Source organism: Hyperolius riggenbachi, chromosome 3, assembly GCF_040937935.1.
Source record: "Hyperolius riggenbachi isolate aHypRig1 chromosome 3, aHypRig1.pri, whole genome shotgun sequence".
Taxonomy (NCBI): Eukaryota; Metazoa; Chordata; class Amphibia; order Anura; family Hyperoliidae; genus Hyperolius; species Hyperolius riggenbachi.
In genome coordinates this window covers 501,331,755-501,357,270 of record NC_090648.1, presented here as the reverse complement: position 1 = coordinate 501,357,270, position 25,516 = coordinate 501,331,755, and the positions used below count along the sequence as shown (strand labels likewise).

The window sequence follows — 25,516 nt, the reverse complement described above, 5'->3', positions numbered from 1 at the left end:
TTATATCATATTTTTTTTCCGCTTCAGTGTCTCTTTAAAGGGAACCTGAAGTGAGAGTGATATGGAGGCTGCCATATTTATTTCCTATTAAACCATACCAGTTGCCTGGCAGCCCTGCTGATCTATTTGGCTGCGGTAGTGTCTGAATCACACCAAAAACAAGCATGTGGTTAATCTTATCAGATCTTACAATAGTGTTAGAAACACCTGATCTGCTGCATGCTTGTTCAGGGTATATGGCTGAAAGTATCAGAGGGAGAGGACCAGCAGGACAGCCAAGCAACTGGTATTGTTTGAGGTCACATTCACAGTGCCAAGTTGCGGAGCTGCGTTGTAAAGTCTTATAACGCAGCTTGCCGGCCTGCAATGCTAATCCTACATCCTGCAATGCTAATCCTAAAGTTCACAGTGCGATGTTAAAGTCGCGTTGAAAAATGTTACATTGTGGTAACTCACTGCTTGCAGATGCGCTGTGACTTTAACGTTGCATTAAACTGCAACGTCCCACAGTGAATGCGACCTAAAAGCAAATAAATATGGCAGCCTCCATAGTGATCTTATTATGGGGCATTGGCAAGGTCAAATGAGGTCAAGGTCAATGATAGAACCAACTGAGCATTGTTTACATTTTTGGCATCTAACCAGTCATAAGTTCCCCCCCCCCCTCCTTTCTAGAATAAATATCTTTAACATCCTATCAGAACCACAACGATGCAAAATAGAATGATTATGATGCAAAATCATAATGCAACATTTCTGGAAAAAAATATAATTCATTTCATTTGAAAAGGAAATCAGGAACCATAATTTTGCGTAATTTCCGTGTAATTTCGTGCATCACACCATTGTCACATACGGTATGTTAAAGAAAATCTGTAATGAAAAAAAAACTCCTCTGGGGGGTACTCACCTCGGGTGGGGGAAGCCTCCGGATCCTATTGAGGCTTCCCCCGTCCTCCTCGGTCCCACAGCGGTGGCGAAAATCCTCCCGGAGCGGTTGCGATGTAAATATTTACCTTTTGGCTCCAGCGCAGACGCAGTATCCGCTCTTCCCACAGAGATAGGTGAAAATAGCCGATCTCCGTCGGGCCGCTCTACTGCAAAGGCGCAAGTCTCCTGCTCCTGCGCAGTGGAGCGGACCCTATGGAGATCGGCTATTTTCGCCTATCTCCGTCAGAAGAGCCGCAACAGCGCCCCTGCTGGAGCCAGGAAAGGTAAATATTGCACAGCACTACAAGTTGTCGCCTGTGCGTTCCGGGGGCTGCAGCGAGACCGCCTTGGGACACAGGAGGACGGGGGAAGCCTCGATAGGGTCCAGAGGCTTTCCCCTCCCGAGGTGAGTACCCCCCAGGGGAACTTTTTTTCAGTATGGGTTTTCTTTAAGGAGAAGAGTGGGAACAGGTAAAAAGAAAAAGTTTCAAAAAGACCTTGTAGTTTTTGAGAATTGCGTTCTTAAAAATGCAAAGGAACAATGTTTTTTTTAAACTCAGAAAAATGACAACTTAAAAAAAAAACCTTTTTCTTTGCATTTTTAAAATTTGATTTACTCAAAAACGACAAAATGTTTTTGTAAAAAAACGTTTTTTTTTAATGTTTCCCACTCTTCTTAACATATTTAGCAATTTAGGTGACAATAGCGCATATAGGTGCTTTGCTATTAACCGCTAAATTCGGCACAAAATTACCTGAAATTACGAATGTATCACACTGAATCCATTGAATGTCTAAATCGTAATTGCACCAATCAAATGCGGTTCCTGTTAATTGGCCCAGTTCCATTTTGCATACAGTTTGCATGCAAGCTGTACAATCAGCTCATTGACCATCTGTAATCTTCAGTATTAAGCCATGGGGAAGTTGCTGTTATGCCTGCTACACACAATGCAATTTTACCGTCATATTGACGTTCAAGTCGATTACTTCCGACAGGTCCAAACTGATTTCTGATCATTTTTTCTGATCGATTTTGTATAGAAGTGATAAAAAAATCGATCAGAAAAACGTTCAGAACTGTTGGTAGTAATCGATTTGACAGAAAAATGTCATTGTGTGTACCAGGCATTAGATGTACCTGGTCATTTGCATACATATTTGATGAACTAGGCTAAACTCACAGAAAGAGGGATCTGTCTTCACAGAAAGAAGTAAAGTGAACATTAACTCATTCAATTTTCATATTTGATGCAGCTGTTTCAGAGGCGTCCCCTTTGGAAAAGTTAAGTCAGTCACATGGCCCATTAAGGTCACATGACCTCTGCAGAACAGATACTGTATATCGGTGAGCAGCCGAGTGGGAGTTTCTTTCCCAGCAACTGACTACGCCCACCTCTTCCTGCTGCTCCTTCCTGAGCAGTGCAGGGAGAAGGCAGGCGGGGTCAGCTGTTTGTTAACAGGAAGAGGCTGGCTCGTGTTCCCCTCCCTGCAACACTGCGAGAGACCCCAGAGTAGTACAGCACATCTGCATACAATACAGAGACAGGTCTACTCCGGCTTGCTCCATTGCAGGGAAGGGGCCTTATCCACTAGAAGCTCTTTTCAATCTTATTCCGAAACGCTAGGTACTTAAAAACAACAGTGAATGTTTCCATTTGTTTGATGCGTTTGCCATCCTGCAGCAGTTTTCATGAACTTGAGCTCCTATAGCAGTAGAGGAAAATTGCACAGCAGTTGTGTCACTATGCGGTATTCCTGTGATCCGGTGGCTCAGAATATTTTACCGCTGCTTTTTTTCCTCCCATCTGACATCCTCAATCGATACAGCTGTTTCCAACTGCCAAAAAAGCAAGCAGCCTCTCCTTCCACTGACATCACCCGCCAGCAGTAAAAATGTCACCCTGTGATAAATGTCAGAATGTAAATCAGGGAGAGGAAAGATTTTACAATGAGCACACACTGACTAAATCATTTATACATAATTACTGTAAAAATGAAGCACTTTTTAATTACATTCTATTCACTGGAGTTCCTCTTTAAGTCACTTCTGGCTTAATCTGTAAAAGAAATGGAGGATACAATGAGCTGGTTTTTGTAAACGCCAATACACTTAGGGACCAATAATGACACTGACAAAATTCCATCCATATAACATAAAAACTTCCGGGTGATGATTAAAACTTTGCAGTACACCCTTGTATGTTAAGCCTAATGATGCCTAAAGGCTGGTACACACTTTGTATAATGATTGGCCAATCACTGACCAATATTATCACCTCCATGTAGTATGGGAGCTTTCCTACACAACCTGCTCATACTATTCAAAATCTGTTTTGTACCCTCATACTATATAGAAGTTGTAAAACTGGTCAGTGGTTGGTCAATCAAAGTTGGATGTGTGTACATTGTTTTAGGCTACTTACACACCAAGACGTTGCGTTTTAGGGGACGTTATGGTCGCATAACGTGCCCCTAACGCAACGCATGGTGGTGTTGAAGTTGGACGTCAGGTTGAGCTGCGTTATGCAGCTCTCAAAGCAGCCGCTCCAGGTTAGTGATAGGAAGTCCGGATCTTTTTAAGGATTCGGATCATTTGAATCGGATCATTGAAAAGATCCAGATCTTTGAACCGAATCATTTGAATCTTTTACTAGGGAAGCAGACTGGGTGAAATGATTAGCAGGACAGGACTTTCCCTGCACTGTACATTCTGTATGGCCTGGTGCACACCAGAGGAGTTTTTCTGAGCGTTTTGAGTTTTTAAATCTGCTGCTAATGTTATCCTATGTGTCTGTGCACACTGGAGCAATGAGGTTTTGTAAAAAACCCCATAGCATTACATTGGGAAGAGCTTTTGAAACCTCTAAAAGCTCTTCCCAATGTAATGCTATGGGGTTTTTTACAAAACCTCATTGCTCCAGTGTGCACAGACACATAGGATAACATTAGCAGCAGATTTAAAAACTCAAAACGCTCAGAAAAACTCCTCTGGTGTGCACCAGGCCTTTGTTCCTGTTTCTTCCAGACAGACATCCACTGTGAACCGAATCTTTCATTGTGATGATCCGGATGATTCGACTCACAAAAAAGATCCGGATCAAATGAACGATTCGATCATGATCCATACAACACTACAGTACTACCAGGAGTCACCACAGTGCAGTGAATATTAATTAGCCATGTGAGAGGAGGAGGAGGAGCCTCCTCCTCCAACATTACTGAGCATGTGCAAGCAGTCTAACGCTGCTTACCCCAGTATAACGTACAGCATGCAGCACTTTGTTTAAACGTGCTGCGTTACTATATAACGCAACGTGTGCACTGTGAACAGCACATTGATTTTACAGTGCTGTGAGTTAGGCTGCGTTACTGGCTGCTGTAACGTGGGACTTTAACATCCCACTGTGAAACCAGCCTAAGAGCATCACTACCTGCCAGAGGTATGTAGCGGTTGGAGACTTTGTTTGCCATTGTTGTTGAACTTTTATACATGTGTGAAGAATCTGCCAAAGCAGTACAACTGAACGTCCCCAGCGTACATACAGAAGGGTACAGAGTTAGGCCTGGAACCCACTGGAGCGATTTTGTGAGCGTTTAGTGAGCGATTCAAACCGCTAGCGATCGAGGTTTTCAAAACACTATTGATTTCCCTAAACGCTCAGCTAATGTTAATGGATAGGCCAAATTCCACTGGAGCGATTGCATTTACCAAAACGCAGGACATGCTGCATTTTTAGCGTTTAGCGCTAGCGTTTCTGCAATGTAAAGTATATAAAAGCTGGCCTAATCGCTCCTCAAAACCTACACAGAGCGATTTAGTTAGCGTTTTGCTTGTCTGAAACGCTACCCAGAAGGCCTTGTGCTTCCCAGAAGGCCTTAAAAAACTTCCTGGTGACGTCTGCTGGATGGTCGGAAGTGCTACAGAGCTGCAGGCTCTGTACACAGAATACATCACTCCAAAAATACTGGGGGTTATGTGTGCTTCATACAGATACAAAGTTGTATTTGAGGTTGTTTTTCTCAAAAAATTTAAGAAAAAGATGCCAAACATTAAAAAAGCAAAAAGAAAATAAAAGTTAAGTAAACTACCACTATTGTTTCTGTGTGCGTACTTATTAGTATTATTATCATTATTAATTGTTTGATTGTTTGAAGTATGGGATGCTGCCACTCATACAGGTGTGTAGCCCCCTTTAAAAGCTCAAAAAATCCAACACCGGCTAAATTTGATTAAAAAAATAAATTTTGAATTAACCAATCATATTGCAAAACGCTAATTGCTATCGTTCACAAAACGCTATGCACTTTTTGCAAAACGCTCACCAAAACGCCAGAAAACGCTGATGAAATCGCTGACAAACCGCTCACAGAAAACGCTAGCAATTGCGATTAGCGATTGCGTTTGCGTTTTGTAGTGGGTTCCAGGCCTTAAGGGCACATCACCCCCGGAGTGCAAAATCATGACTCAAAATCAATCATTAGTCATTAATTGTAATGACAGTTTTGATTAGGCATTATTAAAAGACAAATGAGGTGAGAATAAACTGATGAATTAAACAATTGTATCTATCCTCCTTCCCCTAAAATGACTCTTTTAGATATCACAGAGTTTTTTTTAATTTTTAAATCTACTTTTTAGTTTTTACTGTTTCATAGTCTCTGCTAAATGACTCACTAATTAAAGTATTCCAGAGCTCAAATCTATGAACTTTTGACCCTTTTGTGTATCTCTTTCCTGCTCTCATAAGCCATTTTCTGCCAGAAAAGTCTTTTATGGCTTTAATTCCTTATCAGTGAGGGTTACCTTATAGCCTGAGCCAGACAGAAACTTTTACTTGCATACCTAATATTTAACTCTTTCAAGCAGAGAAAGAAAAAAAAGGAACTCAGCCTAGTTATTTCTGTGCGTGGCACTGTACATACACATCTATCTCATCATGTCACCTCGTGTATCCTTTAGGCCTCTTTCATAGTGCAACATTAAAGTCGCACGTTAAAACAACATTTAACGCAGAATAACTCGCTGCAATGAAAAATCAATGCCCCATTCACAGTGCACACGTTGCGCTGGTGACTAACGCTGCACGTTAAGTGAAAGTGCTGCATGCTGTGGGTTATACACGTTATTAGCTGCGTTGGACTGTTTGCACATGCTCAGTAATGACTTGGAAGCATACTTTTCATTGCCTGTATGTTCTACTGTATGCGACCGTAACGGGACATTAAGTTGCGTTGCGACTTTTTGGGGGGCATTGCGTTGTAATTTGCATTGCGACTTTATCTTTGCATCAAAACACACTGTCCTACTGTGAAAGAGGCCTTAAAGAGGAACTGTCAGGAAAATCTTAACATTTTAAACACATACAAATAAAAAGTACATTTCTCCCTGAGCAAAATGAGCCATAAATTACTTTTCTCCTATGTTGCTGTCACTTACAGTAAGTAGTAGAAATCTGACATTACCAACAGGTTTTGGACTAGCCCATCTTCTCATAGGGGGGTTCTCAGGGTTTTGTTTATTTTTAAAAGCATTTAGTGAATGGCAGTTGCTCCGTCCAACTTCCAAAATAGTGAGCATGGAGGCTAGACAGCATCTTTGTATAAATCTTTTTCAGGGAGTGTCTTTATAAAGAATGCAGGCCATGCTGAGAATCCCCCATGAAGAGATGGACTAGCCCAAAACCTGTCGGTAATGTCAGATTTCTACTACCTGCTGTAAGTGACAGCAACATAGGAGAAAAGTAATTTATGGCTCATTTTACTCTGGGAGAAATGTACTTCTTATTTGTATGTGTTTTCAATTTTAAGATTTTCGCGACAGTTCCTCTTTAAGGATTGATTTAGCATATTTTTTTACAACTTCACTTCTCCATTACGTCTGATGCATGCAAGGTTATTAAAGCAAACCTAAAGCGAAAATAAACATATGAGATAATTAATTGTATGTGTAGTACAGTTATGAAATAGAACATTAGTAGCAAAGATAAGAGGCTCATATTGAAGAGTTTAAAAAAACCTTTAATTGTTATCTATGCAGAAGAGCTTCTCTGAGCTCTTTGACCCACTGGGTTGAATGTTTTCTAAAGCACTTAAACAGTCAAACAGTGAGAGACAGCTTTAGATAAGGTTTTACTGCAGGAAAGTTCAAAGGGTCATTATGTCTTCTTTGTTTTATAGCTTAATAGACAGAGTGTGGTTTTAAAACTGCAACTGTGACAGTATGATGCAATGTTATTAAAAAAAAAAGCTATATAACTGAAATTAAAAAAAATGAGACTCTTTTCTTTGCTACTAATGTTCTATTCCTTATCCGTACTACACATACAATTCATTATATCTAAAGTGAACCAGAGACGAAGCACCCTCATGTATTTTACCATATATATCCGTGGGAACATTAGAGAAAACATCTACCTTGCTTTCTGTTTCATTCTGCACTGCAACAGCTTCTAATCAGCTATGATAAAATCCCCTACTGAGCATTCACTCTGGCTTTGCTGAGGAATATTTATAGCTCAGTCTGTGTTCTCTCATGTCTTTTCAAGTCCAAGCCTGCCCCCTGCTGGCTCTGCTCAGGAATCATTATAGCTGAGTCATTGTAGCAAAGCCAGACTGAATGCTCAGTCGGGGATTTTATCAGGTCGGATAAGAAACAAGCTGTGCAGTGCAGAATGAAACAGAAAGCAAGGTAGGTGTTTTCTCTAATGTTCCCACTGATATATATGGTAAAATACATGAGGGTGCTTCGTCTCTGGTTCACTTTAAGGGTTTTTTTAAGCTTTAGGTTTGCTTTAAATACATTTCAGGAAAAAAGATTGATGTTTTCATATCACACCGGCCATTCCTGTAGCACGCAGACTTAATAAAATATACGAGCCTTTACTGAATATACGGCGGACCTTACCAGATTTTATTTATCCGTCCCCATTAAACGGAACTTTATGAAGCCTCTAAAACAGCAATTATACCATTAAAGCTGTCCGGAATAAATTTATAACTTAAAAGCAGGGAGTGTAAAATAAAAAGTTTTGGCGTTGACGTGGCGCTGAGATCATCCGGTTATTAAAAGCGGATTTTATGCTAACGCTGAACTGCGTCCTATGTGCCTTTTAATAATGGACTGGGGAAATAGGATATAATATACTGCCACGGCCATTAGACAGTTGATTGGACATTACTAACAGCGTCGCATTTTATCTTTCATATTCCCGTCCGGAGGGTATTTTTAATAGCCTCCTGTAAATGACAATTAGACGGGACGTTAATGCATGAAACCGCATAACACCGACCTCTACTCTCCTATGTTTACCCCTCCGGAACCTGTAGAAGTAATTAGGGGAAGTTAATGTATATGAAACTCAGTAGTGTTATTTAATTTGACCATTAGGCTTTGTTAGTAACTTTGACTATTTAGGGCCTGTTCACACCGAGGCGGGGCAGTGCGATATTTTTACTGCACCCCACCGCCGGGCAATGAAAGTCTATGGAGACTTTCAGACTTCCGGGACACAACGGAAGTGACGTTTCCGCCGCATCCCCAAAGCAGGTCAAGAACTATGTTAGTGGTGCGGTGAGTTGCGGCGATCTGCGTCGGCCCGGAAGTCATGTTAGTCTATGGCAGCGTGTGGATTGTTAGAAAAAAGTCGACGCAGCGGTGTGGCGCGCATGCGTGTAAGCGTATTTTAACAATACACTTCCAAGCGCTTCCACATTCCCGAAGCAGGAAGTGACGGCCAGCGCGCATGACGCTTGGTGGCCAGACGGGGAACACTGCGCAATAGGCCTGTTTTTGACAGTGCGATGCGGAGAGTTTCAGACTGGGAGGTGATAAAACTGAGGAAATCCAGGTAATCCAGTAATCAGGTATTGCTGCCCACAGTGAGGACTTGCTACAGGTTTCTATTGGGAGTGATAACACAGGGTTTGAACCCACTGCAAATCGCAGTCGCTAGCGTTTTTAATGAACGTTTTGTAAGCGATTTCATGAGCGTTTTCTGCAGATTTTGGTAGCAATTTTAAAAAGTGTGAGCTGTTTGCCAGCGATTGTGTAGCAATTTGCGATTAGCGATTTTAATTCTGATTGGTCCTTTCAATTAATTTTCATTTTTTTTTTTTACAGTGTACAGTCAATTAAAAACGCTAGCAAATCGCTCTGTGTAGGTTTTGACGAGCAATTACACCAGCGTTTATATACTTTACATTGCAGAAACGCTAATGCTCAAAAATGCTGCATGTCCTGCGTTTGCGATTTTGGTAATCGCAATCGCGTTTGAAAACCTCCCTAAACGCTCAAAAAAAATCGCTCTAGTGGGTTCCTGTCCTTCTGCTGCTTGGCCTGCAGGTGGATTTCCTCAGTGTTTCCACCTCCCAGTCCGACACTGGTGTCCACCACAACCCATCGCATCGCTGATGCTGGTTTCTGGTGTGAAACGAGCCTCATAGGGCACCTGAAGTGAGGAAAAAAAAAAAGATAGATACTTACCTCAGTTGGGGAAAGGGGGGTGTGGCTCTGGAGCATACATTTGAAAACGCAGCATGCTAATTTGGGCGTGGCATATTCGATAGAAAAAAAACAGATGATCTTCTCTGCAGCATGACTCTTTGAAGTTTGTGCTTGCGGTTGTGCCTGGGTACCAGACGATGATGTAGGAGCAGAGGATAGGTTTGATGGTGGCAGTTTAGAAGCTGGTTAGCAGTTCCCTTTGCATTCCAAACTTCCTCAGGAAGAACAACCTCTGCTGAGCTTTCTGGGTCTTAGTTAGTGGTGTTTTTGCCCCCATCTTAAATTGACCCGAGCACAGGGCAGGCGCTACCATAGAGGCAAAGGAGACAATTGCCCCAGAGCCTGTAGAGGCCCCCAGTGGCTACAAGAGGGAATTTTTTTTTTTTCAAAAAGACCTTATAGTTTTTGAGAAAATCAATTATAAAGTTTAAAAGGAAAAAGTATACTTTTAAATGCGGTAAATGTCACTTTTTAGTAGCAAACCTAACGGTAGTGTAATTTTACATGCATCAAAAGAAAGAGCAATGAATTTTTCCTGACGGGGCTTCCAGGGGGTCCATATGCAGTACGTATGGACCCCCTGGACACCCCTCCGCAGCCGCAACGCTTTAGCCAGGGATCGCTATACAGCCGCAATATGGCTGTTGGGGGGGGGGGGGCAGGTTTATTTTGCCCTGGGGCCCCATTGTTACTAAAACCGGCCCTGCCCGAGCACCTTTTTTTTTTTTTTTTAGCACCCAGGGCATCTAAAGGCACATTAAAAATGCGTACTAACAATATCTACTTCTTCCATCCACAGAAAATGTAAGGCAGATAAGCACATGGCTGGATAGTGTGATGGTTAATGGCTCTGCCTCTGACACAGGAGACCTTGGCTCCAATCTCAGCTCTTGTAAACCAGCACCTATTCAGTAGGAGACCTTGGGCAAGACTCTCTAATACTGCTACTGCCTATAGAGCGCATCCTGGGGGCTGCAGCTCTGGAGCTTTGAGTCCACCAGCAGAAAAGCGTGATATAAATGTTCTGTGTCTATAAGGACCCTTCTAATTAGACTTAATTTCCCAGGAGCTAAGATCAGACACACCCATTCAGCATCAGTGAGGGAGGAGGAGGGGGACACTGTCCTTCAAACAGATAAGATAGGTCACGCTTGATGAACTTCACACCAACCCTGGATAATGGCAGTGAAAAGGGAGCAGGAAGGGGGGTTCACTTCTCAAACATGGCAGCCCTTTCAGCTATTTGAAACCAGGGGCTGCTAAGATCCCTTTAAATCATTGGTGATGGTGATGCCTAGAAACAGAACGCACAGTAAGGGCCAGTGTACTCCAAAAACCGTTAGCAGATCCGCAAACGCTAGTGGTTTTTGAAGAGGTTTTTCAAAGCGTTTCTAGGCATGTTTTAGAGAGATTTTCTAAACATGCCTAGCGTTATTTGCAGCGTTTATGTGTTTAGCAGATTTTATATTTGTTACAGTACAGATGTTACTGAACAGCTTCTGTAACAAAAACGATTGGAAAACCGCTCTGTTCTAGCGTTTTTCAGAGCGGTTTTCCACTTTCCTATACTTTACATTGAGGCGTGAACGCCTCAGAAAACCGCAAGAATGCTGCAGCCCCCCAAGTTTGCGTTTGGGGAAAAAACGAACCACTCTGGTGTGCACCAGCCCATTGAAATACATTAGCCAAGCGGTTTTGTCCCCCGCAAGCGTTTTAAAAAACGCTCAGAACCGCTCTTGGTGTGCACCAGCCCTTACTTGGAGACCTTGGTGCCTTCCAGGAGGGCCAGCCACTCTGGCACAGTCTACTACGCCTTCATCTAGAACACCAAAGTGAGAGCAGCTGATGATGGCCGTAGTATGACTTCTCCTTTATCAGTTACTCCTTTCATAATTATTTTTGTGCCAGTGAATTTTTTACAATTTATTTTTTGTCTCCTGTGTGGCAGGAGACTGCAGAGGTATAATTATCGGGTTCGGTTGTCATTTTGTTTGCGTTTTTGTGTAAATGAGATAAACTTCTCCTGCCCCGATCGGGCTACCGTGTAATTATTTCCCACACACTGAAGCGCGCCGTACTTCTGGGCGCCCGATTGTTTCCTCCTCGCCGCTGATGACGGAGGAGGAGCCGCAGTGTGCGTCTGGGGAACCCGCCACGGGGAAAACTCCACGTTCAGCTCCACTAGAGAGTTTTATTGAAGTTCCATAGTAAAGGTTCTGAGCAGATGTGTCTCTGAGTATATTACGTGGCAACAGCAGGAGGCATTTTAGGACTAATATCACGCCTTAGTTATTTAAAGAGGAACTGTAGTCAAGGCCCGGATTTATACTTTATGTTCCCCTAGGCCGAGTGTGTTGTGGTGCCCCTTTCATGAGCAGCAGCGCCCTTCCGATCACATGTGCAGGCCCTTCCTCAATGTGTATCATCCATATATGCAGCCCCTCCCATTCCATGTGCAGCCCCCCTCCCATTCCATGTGCAGCCCCCTCTTCCATATGTAACATCCATGTACAGCAGCCCCTCCCATTCCATGTGCAGCCCCCTCTTCCATGTGTATTATCCATGCACTGTAGCCCCTCCCATTCCATGTGCAGCCCCCTCTTCCATGTGTATTATCCATGTACTGTAGCCCCTCCCATTCCATGTGCCGCCCTCTCTTCTATGTGTATTATCCATGTACTGTAGCCCTTCCCACTCCATGTGCCCCTCCCATTCCCTTGGGCTTCAGCCGCTAAAGGCCCGGGCCCTTGTTGCCTCTTCCACAGAAATCAGTACCGACTGTACCTAAAATAACATCATGAATAAAGTTGCTTCATTTTTTGAAATATTAATTTATGAATTTAAATCTTTCCTCTCCCTGATTTACATTCTGTAATTTATCACTGGTGGTGACATTTTTAGGCCTGTCAGATGATCTCTGCAGAATGTTTGTTACTGAGAGTTCTATGAACAGAGGGAGATACTGCTTGTTTAGCATTTTATTTCCCACAATGCAACGAGGTTCACAGACCGCAAACTTGTCAGGGCAATGGCCCTGACATCACACTGTGGGAGGGGTTTCACCACAATATCAGCCATACAGACCACCCTGATCACCCCCAGCCCACCCATTTTGTTTAGAAGTGATCTTGAAAATGGATCAGAAAAACGATCGGGAATGAGATTGGACCTGTTGGAAATATTTGATTTGACTGTCAATCGGATGGGAAATTACATATTGTTTACCAGGTATAATATACTTTTGTTTTAGCCTGTGCTGTAGCTACAGCCGAGTCTCTCAGTGATTAGAATCTGGTGTAGCTGCAGTGCTGGCTGCAAAGAGTTAAATGTGAAGCAGGATGGGGAGGAGTTGGGTAAGGTTATTGTGTGCTCAGCAGTGAGAGCTGTTGTGTAGCTGCAGAACCCCCTCTGCAGAACACCCTCAAGGCTGAGTTTTCCAAAGGGAATTTATCTGCAATAGCTGCATCAAATATGAAAATGTTGAGAGTAATGGCGCATTCAAGTATTCACCTTTTCTGACAATTAAACATTTAAAAGGCTGAACATTTAGAGGATTTAATATATAAATAATATGAGGAAAAATTTGGTAAAGATTTCTCCAGAGTTTTCGCCTGTGAGAAAATTTGTGAGAAACTATTAAAGAATCAGAGTTCTAATGAAAAGAAAAGATATGTTTTTTTGTTTTTTTAGAATCCCACAGTTTTATTTCCTGTTTTAAAGCTAAACAACTAGGTTTAATGTTTTAGTGTGTGAGAGCGACAATCTATGAACTACTGACCTTTTATGAATGATTGCCCTTTTATCTATTCTGCACACTCAGAAGTGGTTCTCTGCCTGGCTAGAGTTTTTTATGGCTTACAATAAGTTATCGGTAAGAGGTATTCTATAGTCAGACTAGGTCTAGAATGAGACTGTCATTTGCCTACCTGAATGTTTAACCCTTTCAGTGACAAAAAGAAAAGACTTGAACACAGACTAATTATATGGAGGAATGGCACACTGTGCAAACACATGTTTACCTCTTCATGTCCCGTGTCAGTTCAGGTGTACATTAATGTGTGCAGACTGCACACTTTATCGTGATTTACAAATATATGTAGTTCTGCAAGTTACATATGCAAACCTGTACGCATGCTCACACACCACGTATGCATGTGCACTTTAGCAGAATAGCGGGACTTCTATAAACACCCTATTTGCCCTGAAGGTGCACATATTGGACTTTTATAAATTTCCATTTTACAATCAGTGGTTAAACATCCAACACTGATGTCACCTGTATAACTGGCAACTTAAAGGGAATCAGGGCTGGTGCACACCGAGCAGCTTTTTCCGCGTTTTCAGATCCGCTTGCGGCTGCGGATCTGCTTGGTCAATGTATCTCAATGGGGTGGTGCACACCAGAGCGGCAGGCGTTTTGCAGAAACGAAAAATGCCTGGGTGAGGCATTTTTTGGATTTCGGATGCGTTTCTGCCCCAATGTTAAGTATAGGAAAAACGCAAACCGCTCTGAAAAACGCCTGTTCAGAGCGGTTTTGCAGGCGTTTTTGTTACAGAAGCTGTTCAGTAACAGCTTTACTGTAACAATATATGAAATCTACTATACTGAAAACCGCAGCAGCAATCCGCAAAACGCTAGCAAAACGCCTCATAAAAATAAAAAAAAGCGTTTAAAAATCTGCTAGCATTTTGCGGATCTGCTAGCGGGTTTTGGTGTGCACCAGCCCTTAGAGTTGAGAAACATATGGGCGCTGACATATTTATTTTCTTTTAAACAATGCACATTGCCTGGCTGTCCTGCGGATCATCTGTCTCTAATGCTTTTAGCCATAGACCCTGAACAAGCATGCAGATCAGATATTTCTGACTGAAAAATAAGCAGGGCTGCCAGGCAACTGTTATGGTTTAAAAGGAAATACATATTGGGGACTTTATATGTCTCAACTCTGGTTCCTTTAAAATTAAGCATGCCTATAGCTGGTTACACAAACACAAATATGGTAAAATTGCGTAAATCACTGTAAACTTAACGTGTGTAATTGGTTTAATTACCATCTAGTCCTAGTGCCCTTATCTTATCTGGAATAGGAAGCTTTTTGTTATTTGCATTCTGAGATAAGCTTGTTACTGTGGCTGAATTTTTTTTTTCCCCCACAATCCCGCTGGCACTGTTCAGTTCTTGTAGTTAGGCAAGGGCACCCAGACCATGTATACTGGGGCCCTTTAATCCATGCCCTTGCCTCTTCCTCTCTTACCTTTTATACGTGTCTCCGTGTGTCGCGGCGGTTGTCGCTGTCCCGTCTCGCAGTGCGTACAGTCGTGTCCGTGGTGGTGTTCCATGTGCATTCACCAGCTCTTGAGCCTCCTACTAAACTGACACTTGTTACTTTTAGAGTAAATATGATTTTCAGACAGGAGATTGGGGAGAACAACCTTCCATCAGCTTGCGTGGCCCCAACGAAACCACCGGCTCCATACCCTTCCAGTACTGGCAGCACCATCCCGAAAAACTCATCTTCCAGGCCTGCGACTACAAAGCCTATGTAAGTATCGCATCGGTATCTTTCCTGTTCCTGTGCCTCTCTCTAACTCTGCGGACTTTATTGTTGGAATGTTTTACTGTCATAAAGTTTACCTTTGTTACCTAACTACTAATAACTAAAGTTGATTAACGTTACAGCATTGGTCCTGCCTGGTAAGTTTATCAGTTCCAGCAACATTCTATCAGTACAAATTCAGCCTTAAAGTGTAATTGCGCATAAAATTAAAAATCAATTATTTATTTTTATCTGGTAAACAAGTAATAAGGATGCTGACCAGGCAATCCAAAAGTTAAAATCTCTATTACTTTTCTTGTTTATAAATGATCATTACCCAGATTACCTGACTGTTATTTGGTAAGTTGCCGCACAAAGGAAGTTGCAGGGCATTCTGGGTTGTCTTTTTTTTTTGCTCTTTATTTCCCCTCAGACTTAACTAATGTACAGAAGCAAAAAAGGACAACCCAGCATGCCATGCAACTTCCTTTTTGCAGCAACGTACCAAATAAGAGTCAGGTAAACTGGGGAATGATCATTTATAAACAAGAAAAGTAATAGAGATTTTAACTTTTGGATTGCCTGGTTAGCATCCTTATTACTTGTTTACCAGATAAAAATAAAGAATTGATTTTTGATTTTATGCCCGACAGTTACACTTTAAGCCTGGTGAACACAGTGTAATTACCCGTCAGATTGATGGTCGAATCGATAATTTCCGACAGGTCCAATCTGATTTCCGATCGTTTTTTTTGATCAAATTTTTCCAATTCCTCCTATACAAAATTGATCAGAAATCAAATCGGACCTGTCGGAAATTATCGATTTGACTGTCAATCTGATGGGAAATTGCATGGTGTGTACCAGGCATTATGTAAAGAGTTCATGTTTAGGATTGTGTTTCATAAACTGACCTGTATTTCACATAGTTCAATCAGTATCCAAGCTTAAAGGACAACCAATCACAAAAAATTGTAAAAATGTAAAGTACATACAAATAAATGTACATTTATCCCCGAATTAAAATGAAGTATAAATTACTTTTCTTACATACTGTCACTTGAAGTAGGTAGTGAAAATTTGACAGATCGGTCAGGTTTTGGACCAGTCTATCTCATCACTGGAGATTTTCAGGTATTTCTTTAATTAACAAAACTACTTACTAAACAGCATTTGCTCAGTCCAACAGCCAAAACATTGTGCAAATGGGTTGGGCAACTGGCTCATGTCTTTGTATAGTTCCTTTCCAGGGAATGCTTTTGCAAAGAATAAAGGTGATACTGAGAATCCCCCTACTGAGATGGACTAGTCCAAAGCCAGATTTTTCAGTTTCTTAAAGGGGAACTGAAGTAAGAGGTATACGGAGGCTGCCTTATTTATTTCCTTTTAATCAATACCAGTTGCCTGGCAGCCTTGCTGATCCTCTGACTCTAATACTATTAGCCATAGGCCCTGAACAAGCATGCAGCAGACCAGGTGTTTCAGACTTTAAAGAGAAACTCCAACCTAGAATTGAACTTTATCCCAATCAGTAGCTGATACCCCCTTTTACATGAGAAATATAATGCTTTTCACAAACAGACCATCAGGGGGCGCTGTATGACTGATTTTGTGCTGAAACCCCTCCCACAAGAAGCTCTGGGACCGCGGTACTCTGGGCAAACTGCCACAATGTAACAATGTTCACAGACAGGAAATGGCTTTTTACAGCTGTCTCTAACAGCCAAAACAGCTAGCAGCAGCTACATAACCTGCCCACAGTAAAAATGTCACCATGTGATACATGTCAGAATGTAAATCGGGGAGAGGAAAGATTTTACAATGAGCAAACACTGACTAAATCATTTATACATAATTATGGTAAAAAATGAAGCACTTTTTTTACTACATTATTTTCACTGGAGTTCCTCTTTAAAGTCAGATCTGACAAGACTAGCTGCATGCTTGTTTCTGGTGTTATTCAGATACTACTGCAGAGAAATAGACCAGCAGGACTGCCAGGCAGAGCTGGGACAAGGTCCTCCAGCACCCAAGGCTGAGACCCCAAAGTGTGCCCCTCCATCCCTGCCACCCCAGCCATCACACACTGATTGCTATTAGACTAAGAGGCGCCACTGGGCCCACAACCTCCCCAACACCTTAATATCTAGTTATCTGGCTTGCAGTCACTGCCATGTATCCCCTTTTCTTATTTCTTTCTGCTTCAAACACAATTAGGAATGACAGCTGAATGAATTCTGCGCCCCCTCTTACACTGCGCCCTGAGGCTGGAGCCTCTCCAGCCTATGCCTCGGCCCGGCCCTGCTGCCAGGCAACTGGTATTGATTAAAACTCACCTTTTCACTCTGGCCTACTACCCCTCACAAGTGCTCTAAACACACAGCTGAACTCTGGTCCCCTACCTTCCGTGTCCTTACCTCTCCCTCTAGATTGTAAGCCTTTGGGCAGGGTCCTCCTCCTTTTGTGTCCTACCTGATCATGCACCTCCATTACTGTGCCCCCATGCTATGCATCTGAGTGAACCTAACTTGCCTAATCTCCATGCTCCATCCAGTGACTGACTAAGCATTATCTTGTACTCATACTGTGCTGCATGATCTGGTCTCTCTTGTATTCAGGTATTGTCATTTTGCTGTATGTCACCCCTAAATATTGCATGTTTCCCTATTTATTGTCCAGCGCTGCGTAATATGTTGGCGCTTTATAAATACAATAAATAAATAAAAGGAAATAAATATGGCAGCCTCCGTATACCTCTTACTTCAGTTCCCCTTTAAGACATACTGCAAGTGACAGCAACATAGGAAAAAAGTAATTTAAAGTGCATTTTTTCAGGTTGAAATGTACATTTTATATATATATGTATTTAAAGAGAGTCTGAAGCGAGAATAAATCTCGCTTCAGACCTCATAAATAGCAGGGGCACGTGTGCCCCTGCTAAAACGCCGCTATAGCGCGGCTTAACGGGGGTCCCTTCACCCCCAAATCCCCCTCGATACACCCGGGGAGCGCTTCCTGGTTGGGGCAGGGCTAACCGCCGCAGCCCTGCCCCACGCGCGTCTGTCAGCGCGTATCTCCGCCTCTCCCCTGCCCCTCTCAGTCTTCCTTCACTGAGAGGGGCGGGGGAGAGGCGGCGATGCGCCGCTGACAGACGCGACTGGAGGCAGGGCTGCAGCCGTTAGCCCTGCCTCCAGGAAGGGAAATTCTGCGACCTTTCTACGACACACTTTTGCGGGGGGTGGGTTGGGGGTGAAGGGACCCCCGTTTAGCCGCGGGATAGCGGCGTTTTAGCAGGGGCACACGTGCCCCTGCTATTTATGAGCTCTGAAGCGAGATTTATTCTCGCTTCAGAGTCTCTTTAAAATGTTTCAATTTTCAGGATAGTGGGCTTTTAACAACTGATGAGAAAAGCAGGGTTATTAGAGATAAATAGATATGGCCTATATGGAGAATTTCTGCTGAATAAATTCATTGTCCCCTACCTTCCTAAAGGTTATTCCTGTTGTTTCAGTCCCTGCTGAGAAGATTTGACCTCATTTGATTTCCTGTATCTGGGACCTCCATTGACTGTCACGGCCTAAACCAGAGCCCAGGTAGTCCTGAGGCAGTGTTGCCAACTCATCCCTTTAAATACGGACGCTTATGAATTATACATGCCTTGTGGCTAGTTAGATGTAGTTTAGGCACTGATTATCTGTGAGAAGCCCCAGAACCTGTATAACTTATATGTGTCGGTATTTAAAGGGATAAGTTGGCAACCCTGTCCTGAGGACAGGGAATTAGGGACAGCAGTGGCAACTTTACAGAAGTTGTAACATCCCCCACTTTACACAGACAGCAGTAAAAACACTTTTTTGCAAGGTGGGAAGACACGCCTTCTCTTATTCTGAGTAAACGACCCATTTCCTGCTGCCAACAGTGGCCTCTAGTGGTCATAGGTATTAGAAATTGTTAATTATGAGTCATTGTAGTGCTGGCAGCTGTGGAAGACTCAGCTTGCTTCAGAATAATCCAGTGGTTTGTATGTCTACTCACTGCCCATGCAATTCTATGGGCCTGTTTTCTGCATTGTAACAGATCGCATTATTCTACCTCACTGCATGCAAGTTTTGAATTAATGCTGACACTTTCGATTTTAATAAGAACTATTTTGTCTGGTGCGGAGCAGCCCACAGGATTTAATTGTCCAATCGCTTTTCAAAGTATTAGCAAGAGCTGGCAATCTGAAACGCTCTTCACAAGCGCTCTTGGTGTGAAACAGCCCTAAGCCCGCTGGTTTCTTGTTGTTGGGATTTGGGGCAGGTTTGCTTTAAGCTGAGTGGAAAACGCTCTGTGCAGAGAGCAGGAAAGTGTGGGAATTAGGAGCGCAATGTGGCAGGAGCCGCAGACAAAAGCCTCCACGCCTCCCGCAGTCACTCCTTTCTGTTACATTGAAATTGTTTAAAAAGATTCCTTTTTAACTCCTGGCACTTTTCTGTGTGGCAGACATTGCAGGCGACTCTAGTCACATTGCTAAACTGAGCCAAGAAAACCATTATTTTACCTTACAAATGTTGTTTTACTTCCAGTAAAAGGGGGTGGGGGGGTCATTTGCAGGGGCGTGTGTCTGTGCATAGGGGGAAGGTTGGGTGGTGGAACATTAGGAAGCCGCCCATTAAAGTTGTCTTGGTGACCTGTGATTTCTGTCTGCTCCTCTTGTCTTGCCTCTAATAATAAATTGATATTTTTTAATCAACCTGAATGCAGAGCTGGCAGCACATTAGCCGTGGCTGACTGGATGGATGACAGGACTGCAGCTTTCTGCCTGGCCTGCCGACGTTCCACTGCTATTAGGATGCGTGCCCATGTCAGAAAAATAGATCTTTAGCGCTATTGCAGTGGTTCTAATACACCCCCCACCTCCCAGGGGCATAAATAGACTTAATAGGGCCCCCTGCAAAAGAGATAGCATCAGGCCCCGTGGTCCCCAATCCCCCTCCCCCCCCCCCCCACATGTAGCCAATGAATAATTACACTCACCTAAAGGATTATTAGGAACACCATATTAATACGGTGTTTGACCCTCTTTCGCCTTCAGAACTGCCTTAATTCTACGTGGCATTGATTCACCAAGGTGCTGAAAGCATTCTTTAGAAATGTTGGCCCATATTGATAGGATAGCATCTTGCAGTTGGTGGAGATTTGTGGGATGCACATCCAGGGCACGAAGCTCCCAATCCATCACATCCCAAATATGCTCTATTGGGTTGAGATCTGGTGACTGTGGGGGCCATTTTAGTACAGTGAACCCATTGTCATGTTCAAGAAACCAATTTGAAATGATTCGAGCTCTGTAACATGGTGCATTATCCTGCTGGAAGTAGCCATCAGAGGATGGGTACATGGTGGTCATGAAGGGATGAACATGGTCAGAAACAATGCTCAGGTAGCCCGTGGCATTTAAACGATGCCCAATTGGCACGAAGGGCCTAAAGTGTGCCAAGAAAACATCCCCCACACCATTACACCACCAGCAGCAGCCTTCACAGTGGTAACAAGGCATGATGGTACCATGTTCTCATTCTGTTTATGCCAAATTCTGACTCTATCGAGACTCATCAGACCAGGCAACGATTTTCCAGTCTTTAACTGTCCAATTTTGGTGAGCTCGTGCAAATTGTAGCCTCTTTTTCCTATTTGTAGTGGAGATGAGTGGCAACCGGTGGGGTCTTCTGCTGTTGTAGCCCATCCGCCTCAAGGTTGTGTGTATTGTGGCTCCACAAATGCTTTACTGCATACCTTGGTTGTAACGAGTGGTTATTTCAGTCAACGTTGCTCTTCTATCAGCTTGAATCAGTCGGCCCATTCTCCTCTGACCTCTAACATCAACAAGGCATTTTCGCCCACAGGACTGCTGCATGCTGGATGTTTTTCCCTTTTCACACCATTCTTTGTAAACCCTAGAAATGGTTGTGCATGAAATTCCCAGTAACTGAGCAGATTGTGAAATACTTAGACCGGCCCGTCTGGCACCAACAACCATGCCACACTCAAAATTGCTTAAATCACCTTTCTTTCCCATTCTGACTTTCAGTTTGGAGTTCAGGAGGTTGGTGACCAGGACCACACTTCTAAATGCATTGTAGCAACTGCCATGTGATTGGTTGATTAGATAATTGCATTAATGAGAAACAGGTGTTCCTAATAATCCTTTAGGTGAGTGTAAATATATAACTCTCCTCCTCCCTCTCCCCACCCGCAAGTGCAGCCAATTAGCAAAGACATGTGTTTAAAAAAAATAAAAAAGCCTCCCCGTTCGCTCAGAATAAACTGTCCTCGCCACCTCCTCTCGACATGTAGAGTAGCGGGAGTGGGTGTATACTTACCTGCTTCCAGGCGCCGCGGGTCTCCTCCATGCTTCACAGCTGAATATTCTCTGCTGCCATTTGCTGGCTCCTGATCAGCAGTCAACCAATGGAAGCAGAGAGTGTTCTGCTGTGATGCAGCATCTGAAAGCAAGATAAAATTACACCCGCTACTCTGCATGGCTAGAGATGGTGGCGGGGGCGATTTTTGTGAGCGAACGGGGAGGATTATTTGCTATGTGGCTGCACTTGCAGTTGGGAAGAGGGAGCCTCTGGGCCCCCCTGCAGTGGCAGGGGTTGCAGGGGTGATTGTTACACCCATGCCGCCCTTCACTCTGTGTAAGCCATGATAGGTGAGGATCTGAATTGTTCAGTGCAGAGAAGGATTAGGATGAAATGGGACTCTAGGCAATGCTCTTTTAGTAAGATGTGGTGGGGCTAGCGTCCCAAAGGCCCCTAGACCAGTGATCTGCAAACGTGGCTCTCCAGCTGTGAAGGAACTACAAGTCCCATAATGCAGTTGTCTTTATGAATCATGACTGTGGCTGTCAGACTCCCGCAATGCATAGTGGGACTTGTAGTTCCTTAACAGTTGGAGAGTCAAGTTTGCAGATCACTGCCCTAGACTCTCTCCAGGCCCTAGGCAACTGCCTTGTGGATGACCTGGCTCCTGTTATGTGTAACATAGCGCTAAAATGAAGAGTTTCATATATCTTTTTTTTTTTTACTAGAAAAAATGGTATTGAAACTAATAAATATTTAAGGACTCCAATGCAGGCACAAATCTTTTCCCAGATCTGTATAGTCACTTAAAAATCAGAGGCTGCCATATTTATTCCCCTTTAAGCAATACCAGTCTCCTGGCTGTCCTGTCATCTCTAATACTTTTAGCCATAGCCCCTGAACAAGCATGCAGCAGATCAGGTGTTTCTGACATTGTCAGATCTGCCAAGATTAGCTGCATGCTTGTTTCTGGTGTTATTCAGACACTACTGCAGCCAAATAGATCAGCAGGGCTGCCAGGCAACCGGTATTGTTTAAATTGGACCCAAATTAAAAATACAAGATTTCAAATATTTTACATTTATTGGAGGAACCCCTCCCTTCCTTTCATATTGCCAGGACAGAATCCGGCAGACTGGTGGAGGAGATAAAAAACAAAAACAAAACACAGGCTGCTACTGATGATGTCACAGGGGAGGTGATCTCAGCTTGTGTGAGATGTCACATAGACGACGCCCCTGTGAGGGAGGGTAGCTGATGACAAACACACCCATGATCTAAAACCTCCTACTAAGCTCAGAAGTAATGGCTGCCACCTGTATAATCCTAGTTATGAAAAGAGAAGGGTGAAAAGCATGCACTGAAATGCTCATAGGCTTGAAGGAGTGTTTATTTATCTTTGTATGTGTCAGAGTGGTGCAACTAAATATTTAGAATTAAAAAAAATGTTTGGTTTGGGTCCGCTTTAAAAGGAAAGACATATGGCAGCCTCCATATTCCTCTCACTTCAATTGTCCTTAAAAAAAATCGTCGGAAGAATCGCGGATGAATTCGCGAGGTGGGAACGACCTTTAGACAGCAGTAAACCAGCCTCTATTCATTGTTGGTCTGACATCATGAATAGCCGGGGTCATATTTGGCCAGCGCTCCCGGTGTGAAAGCTCGCGATTAGTCAGAAGCTGCTTTTCCCCGAGTCGATGAATCTAGCCGTGGCACACATCACGAGGTGGCTAACCTCTGCGACTACCCCGCGCTCAGATTAGCACGCCGCTGGGTAATAATCCATGACTTCTCGTTTTATTTAACCGAGTGGCGATGCAGCTTATTCTTAATACAGAGAGCCAGCTTATATTCTGTGGCCCTCAGCCAGCTCCTATTCATATGTAAAGCGACAGAGAGTGTATCTAGGACACAGCGGAAGGTTATTAAAGAAGCCAGATTGCAGGCTGAGGAAACTCGTCCTGTGCAGCAGTGTGTGTATCAGGAGAGAGACCGGCCATGCATCCCACCCTGCATGTGAGCCAAATCGTCCATGAGGCAACCTAGGCATGTGCCTAAGGACCTGCTGTGTATCCAGGGGCTCTGGCCAGATTGCAGGCTGAGGAACCCGTCCTGTGCAGCAGTGTGTGTGTAACAGGCAGCAGAGAAACTGGCAGTGGATCCAGGGCCGGATTTACCATAAGGCACTGTAGGCACTTGCCTACAGGCGCCTGATGATGGAAAGGCGGCGCACTGCCCTCCTCGAGTGCCTCCCTCATTCCCTATGCAGAGTCCTGAGCAGAGAGTAAATAAGAGATTACTAAACCTACTCTCTGCATTCACCTGACGAGATCTCCCTTCAGGCTTTTGTATAGGAAGATCGATTTGAAAAATGTGAAGCCACAAATCAGTAATCTGCTTTTAAAGTTTTAGTTTCACACTTTATTATATTCAAAAAAATCTTTTTTTCTTCAAAAAAAGGTAAAAAAAAGTTTTGTGGTACAGACATAGAGAATCAATGTGTAGAGCAGATCATAGACACTGTGTGCTTTGTTTGATGAAAAAAACTATTTCAAAGGTTATTTAGTTCAGGCGACGACACTAGTCCGTTTCGGGTTGTTAAAGAGAGTCTGAAGCGAGAATAGATCTCGCTTCAGACCTCATAGATAGCAGGGGCATGTGTGCCCCTGCTAAAACGCCGCTATCCCGCAGCTTAACGGGGGTCCCTGATCCCCCAAATCCCCTCGGTGCAGCGGGGGAGCTCTTCCTGGTTGGGGCAGGGCTAACCACCGCAGCCCTGCCCCACGCGCGTCTGTCAGACGCGTATCTCCGCCTCTCCCCCGCCCCTCTCAGTCTTCCTTCACTGAGAGGGGCGGGGGAGAGGCGGCGATGCGCTGCTGATAGACGCGACTGGAGGCAGGACTGCAGCCGTTAGCCCTGCCTCCAGTAAGAGAATTTAACGACCAAGTCTACGACTAAAGTTTGCGGGGGTGGGTTTGGGGGTGAAGGGACCCCCGTTAAGCCGCGGGATAGCGGCGGTTTAGCAGGGGCACACATGCCCCCTGCTATCTATGAGCTCTGAAGCGAGATTTATTCTCGCTTCAGAGTCTCTTTAACACTTCGTCAGGCCTTTACAAAGCATAAAGAATATCTTAATCAGAAAAAATATATAGTCTTGAAAGACCATGCATACACTGTTCCAACCAGACACAACCCGGCACCTGACTGATGGCTGGCATGTGGGGAATCAACTGCAAACACAGCCGTATTTTTACAAGCGACGGGTCCGTCAGATCTCCCGCGGAGCAGTCGTTCTGCTGACAGCACGTGTGTACAAGCTATCGGCAGTGCGGATCAGTCAAAAACAGTCTTATCAGTCTGCCGACAGCTTGTACGGCGTGCTACTGTCGGCAGAATGACTGCTCCCCGGGAGGGTCTGACGGACCCGTCGCTTGTAAAAATACAGTGTGTGTACGCGCCTTTAGGCACCAGGACATCTGTGCCTATAAGCTCTTCTGATGTAATTCTGGGCCTGGGTGCATCCACCCTGCATGTGAGCCAGATCATCTATGAGGCAACCTAGGCATGTGCCTAAGGACCTGCTGGGTGTCCAGGGGCTCTGGCCAGATTGCAAGCTGGTAAATTCATCCTGTGCAGCAGTGTGTGTGCAACAGCAGAGACACCAGCCATGCATCCACCCTGCATGTGAGCCAGATCATCTACGAGGCAACCTAGGCATGTGCCTAAGGACCTGTTGGATGTTCAGGGAATCTGGCCACTATTTTTTCTGAGCCCATGCCCCCATCTTACCTTACCAAACATATATTTATTTTCTTCTAAATAATACCAGTTGCCTGGTTGTCCTGACGATCTCTTTGGCTGCAGTATTGTCAGAATCGCACACTTGAAACAAGCATGCAGCCAGGGCCGGGCCGAGGCATATGCTGGAGAGGCTCCAGCCTCAGGGCGCAGTGTAGGAGGGGCGCACAATTCATTCAGCTGTCATTCCTAATTGTGTTTGAAGCAGAAAGAAATAAGAAAAGGAGATACATGGAAGTGACTGCAAGCCAGATAACTAAAGGTTAAGGTGTTGGGGGCCCTGGGGCACCTCTTATCTAATAGTAATCAGTGTGTGACGGCTGGGGTGGAGGGATGGAGGGGCGCACTTTGGTGTCTCAGCCTTGGGTGCTGGAGGACCTTGTCCCGGCTCTGCATGC

General features: G+C 44.0%; 1 protein-coding gene across 2 annotated transcripts in view; it reads left to right on the top strand.

Annotated features, from left to right (window-relative positions):
* The window catches only part of LOC137561759 (ankyrin repeat and sterile alpha motif domain-containing protein 1B-like), a 145,559-nt gene that overhangs the window by 42,731 nt on the left and 77,312 nt on the right, over nt 1-25,516 (top strand). The window contains exon 3 of one of the 2 annotated variants that reach the window (XM_068273109.1): nt 14,848-14,979. In XM_068273109.1, the coding sequence (XP_068129210.1) occupies nt 14,848-14,979 (132 nt within the window). Of the gene's footprint in view, nt 1-14,829; nt 14,980-25,516 lie in introns of both variants that reach the window. The other variant, XM_068273108.1, reaches the window with a different exon arrangement.